The sequence below is a fragment of the Denticeps clupeoides genome, chromosome 10, assembly GCF_900700375.1.
Source record: "Denticeps clupeoides chromosome 10, fDenClu1.1, whole genome shotgun sequence".
NCBI lineage: Eukaryota > Metazoa > Chordata > Actinopteri > Clupeiformes > Denticipitidae > Denticeps > Denticeps clupeoides.
The window spans coordinates 19,332,840-19,336,903 of NC_041716.1; the positions used below are offsets into that span (position 1 = coordinate 19,332,840).

At 39.1% G+C, this 4,064-nt stretch overlaps 1 protein-coding gene across 2 annotated transcripts; it reads right to left on the reverse strand.

Annotated features, from left to right (window-relative positions):
* Nucleotides 1-2,358: 2,358 nt before the first annotated feature.
* Nucleotides 2,359-4,064, reverse strand: LOC114798556 (dual specificity protein phosphatase 7-like). 2 transcript variants are annotated; one of them, XR_003751079.1, is made up of 2 exons: nt 3,772-4,064; nt 2,359-3,597 (listed from the first exon to the last, which is right to left on the reverse strand). XR_003751079.1 is itself a non-coding variant. In XM_028994356.1 (2 exons), exons 1-2 carry the CDS (start codon nt 4,022-4,024, stop codon nt 3,384-3,386), a joined length of 471 nt encoding a protein of 156 aa, XP_028850189.1. In that variant the 5' UTR covers nt 4,025-4,064; the 3' UTR covers nt 2,359-3,383. The 2 variants fall into 2 exon arrangements, 1 of the variants encoding a protein (XP_028850189.1); XM_028994356.1 differs by having other exon boundaries at nt 3,768-4,064.

A 4,064-nucleotide genomic window follows, 5' to 3' on the forward strand; every position in this document is an offset into this window, starting at 1 on the left:
TTCAACTTCAATTATTATGTTTCTGTAGACTTGCTATCATTTAAGTACACCATATATGCTGAATATAAATATATAACTCTCACTCTCACACATGCTGGGGATCGGCTGAAGGACTGTAAGCATACCTGACTGCAACTTCAGTCTCTACTGTGCTTATTTTGGTAACCAGGTCTTTCTTCTGTTTCTATAGATAGGAATGGTGGTGCCCATGTTTTATACAGTCACCACGTCATTTCGTTTCATTTACAGCATTTATCAGACACCCTTATCCAGAGCAACTTACAATCAATAGTTGAACCTGGGTTGTCTGGTTCATAGACAAGTGTCTTACCAACTAGGCCACTAGACTACTACTACCAGGCTACTAGCCCCTTCCCCAAGGTCTGAGAAGAGATCTGTTCCCACCAGTATTCCCTTTCATAAAAAGAAACTCTGCAGATTTGTGAAGGGACAAGCTATGACTGACACAGCAGGTTTCATATCTTATTCACAGTATGAATATGAACAGGGCAGAGGCTGAATTCATAGTCCAGTTGCCTTACATTACATGAACCATGCACTATCTGTAGTCAACAGTCTGACCTGGGAGTGGCTTTACTAGGGGGAGTGAACGTCAGGAATAAAAGCAGCGCCCATTTGAATAAGATTCTGTTCTGCAGCACTCCCCTCATCAAACTTTACTTCAATGCTCCACATGCAAGTGGGAGAATCTCAACTTTTTTTTTTGGAGCACCATTCACTCAGTAATGCAATCGGGGAATTACCTGACGGGGGTGCAGTTCCGATTCATGGGATGAAACAGGAAATGGAATGAGGTGTACCGCACCAGCCAACACCGTTCATCACAGTCAGTGAATCAGAGAAAAGATCAGTACACCATAGCTGACATTGTATACCTGGAGAGAGATCTGTTCAGTGAAGAATCTTGTTCTTTGCCCTGTGATCGCATTCATTAGTGTTTGTAGGGAATTTAATAGTTGTTTTCACAGAGTGAATGAGAAACAGATATTGAAAAAGAAAAATTATGTAGGTGCACCAGAAAATAAGTCAAGTTATTGAGATCATTGCAAAATGGTTTTCTAATAATCTTTGACGCTTGCATTAGTGAACAAGGCATCATTCAATTGGAACTCAAGACTAATTGATGCTGATAATGGGCGTCTATTTATTTATGCAGATTTTCCATTAATTACTGGACATAAAATAAAATATTAACATTGTCTGTACAGAATTTTACATCCATTTTATGTACTTTAATCTATCTTCATCATTAGGTCATTGCTCATAGTATGGCTCTCACATTTACAGCATTTATCAGATGCCCTTATCCAGTAGCCTAGTGGGTAACACACTCGGCTATGAACCAGAAGACCCAGGTTCAAATCCCACTTACTACCATTGTGTCCCTGAGCAAGACACTTGACCCTAAAATGCTCCAGGGGGGACTGTCCCTGTAACTACTGATTGTAAGTCGCTCTGGATAAGGCGTGTGATAAATGCTGTAAATGTAAAATGTAAAAGTACACAATGAGTGTGCAAAAAGTGCCCTTAAAACCAACAATAATTGTTAGCATGTAGTACATTTGTGAGCTTTGTTGTATCTGTTCTATCTTCTTGAGTGGCCTTGTAGCTCTGTTCTTATCTGGCCCTCTACTACCTGGATGTGAACAAAGGACACTGGTGTCCAGACGAAGGAGACGGTTTTTTAAATGTATAGTTGAAATATAAATGTGTGGTGTTGGATGTGTGAACATTGAAGAAATAAGAGGGTAGGTTTCAAAATGCCGCATTGTCAACTGCTATAATTCAGATTTTTGCTTCTGACAGTGAGAGAAAGGGAAGTGGGTCTGTGGTGGTTTTGAAAGGCAGAGTAGTGTCGCGATCCGGTCCGAAAAGGCGTTACTCCGGTCCGGGATCCGCACCGGAGTTTCATTGTTGACATGTGAAATGTTCCCTAATCGTTTTCACCTGTGTCAAATGTATAAAATTGCCCTGTTCGTTTCTGTTCGCTGTCAGGTCTTTAACGTTATGTTCCATGTTCACGAGTGTCACGGTCTCGGATGTCTCTCCTCTCGTGTCCTGTGATTCACCATTAAACCCCTGTTTCGTGATGTCAGGTGATAGCGTCCTTCATTCCTCGTCACTCTTCGTCCTCCTCTCCGTGCACCCGCATGGACGTGACAAGTAGGACCATACATCTCCTTGGATAACAACCACAGAGGAAGAGGAAGCCAGTCTTTGTTTTCTGATAGAATGAGGAAATCTAATCATACCCCAGGACTTAGATGTACAGAGCATTCTGTGGGCTGTTTAAAAATGACCTACTGTTAACATGAAAATATAACTATGACAACCTGATACTATTCAAAGATATTTATTGGTATTTTAACATCTGAATTGAATTTTATAATAATTTTATTATTACCTTCAGCAACCAGAGACAGTGACACGCCCGTCACCCAGTCTATACAGTCTACACAGTAGCATAGCTTACATTTATATCTGTGTGATCCAGGTTTTAAATGTCACATTGGACAATCCCTGACATTTCTGAAGAGAGTAAAATTTGAGGGACATAATGGATTTTTTAACTCAAGGTTTAGCTCAAACAGGCCTCTTTTTAACCAAACAGGGCAAACAGGCAGCCGCCGCATTTAGTAGCTATAAGTGTATGTGAACTTAATATTTTTACATTTATACTTATATAAAGTGTTCCACTTAAAATATGACAGTCTAAATTCTGAAAGTCTAATTAATCATTTTTTTTACATTTCAACAAGTGTACAAATATTTGGTTCATTACAAAAAAATTGTTTCATTACAAAAATATCACAAAATTACTTTGAATTAAATTGCAAATAAGTATTAATTATGGAACTTGTTTCAACTCATTATACTCAAACTTAGTCTTGTTATTATTTAAATTATATAATTATATTACTATTTGTATTATTTTTAAAAATCCAGTTTGGCATGCAATGTACAGTCAGTACATATTGTGAGGTTATTTAAGGCTGCTGTTCTTTTTATCTGGCCAACACGAAAACTAGAAAATGATGTCATCATCCAGTCCAAACACACCATAACCGTTTCTGGTTTACTGTTCTGTTTTGATAATTATTTTTTTTGGTTCTTACAAACAAATATTTGGTTCTTCTGAAAAATACGGCTCATCGGGATGAGCCTCATTGTCAGGGGATTCCATTTCCCGCAAAAAAAAAAAAACGAAATTTCGCTGTAATACTGACACAATGATTCTTCACTTTCCAGAGAGTGAGACCACCAGTCAATGTCCCTCCAAGTTAGAAACTAGGAAGGTCCCAGGGTTCCAAAATGAACACTAACCATCTGACCGTATGCAACTAGGTACCATCAGACAGATTTCAGTTTTTCCAGCTGGAAAACTGGAGTGGAGAAAAGTCCTGGAGCTGGCCCATGAAGTTGAAGTTCGGGGAAATGTTGGACTTCTTGCTCTTGACAAAGTCATAGGCGTCGTTAAGGGACAGACTGAGGCTCTGCATCAGGTACGCCAATGTCACTGTAACCGACCAACTAATGCCAGCCAAGCAATGCACCAGGACCCCACACCTTTTAGATCTGTCAGAAAATAGCAACACAATTAGCAAACATTTCAATTCACACAACAATCATACAAAGTGGAGCTGTATCCATTACAACCACATAGGGGAAATCGTGGAAATTTGTGGTGACGTATTCAGAAAATGAAATGAAACCATTGAATAAAGAACGAAATAAAAAAGAATTACTTACCAATGAAGCCTATAGCCTCTGGGAAAAACGGAGCCAGGTTTTGACTCCAGAGATCAGAGATCGGGATCTGTTTGTATTTGAAATGACCTTTGTGTTCAAACTCGTTGGGCAGATTGTGTGTTACATTCAGAATGTACTTAATGTCGCACAGGCTCAGTACTTCCAGGTTGGCCGAGTCCTTGGCATCAAAACTATGAATGAACACATGTGGATTTATGTACTTAACAAAAAAAGGTGAAATAACTGAAAACATTTACATTTAAGGCATTTGGCAGACGCCCTTATCCAGAGCG

Bases quoted from the DNA above. Each gene is read 5' to 3' on its own strand.
- LOC114798556 (XM_028994356.1), bottom strand. From the start codon at position 4,024: ATGTTTTCAGTTATTTCACCTTTTTTTGTTAAGTACATAAATCCACAT. The intron at 3,598-3,767 runs GTAATTCTTTTT...ATTTTCTGACAG, and splicing joins GCTATAGGCTTCATTGGTAA to ATCTAAAAGGTGTGGGGTCC.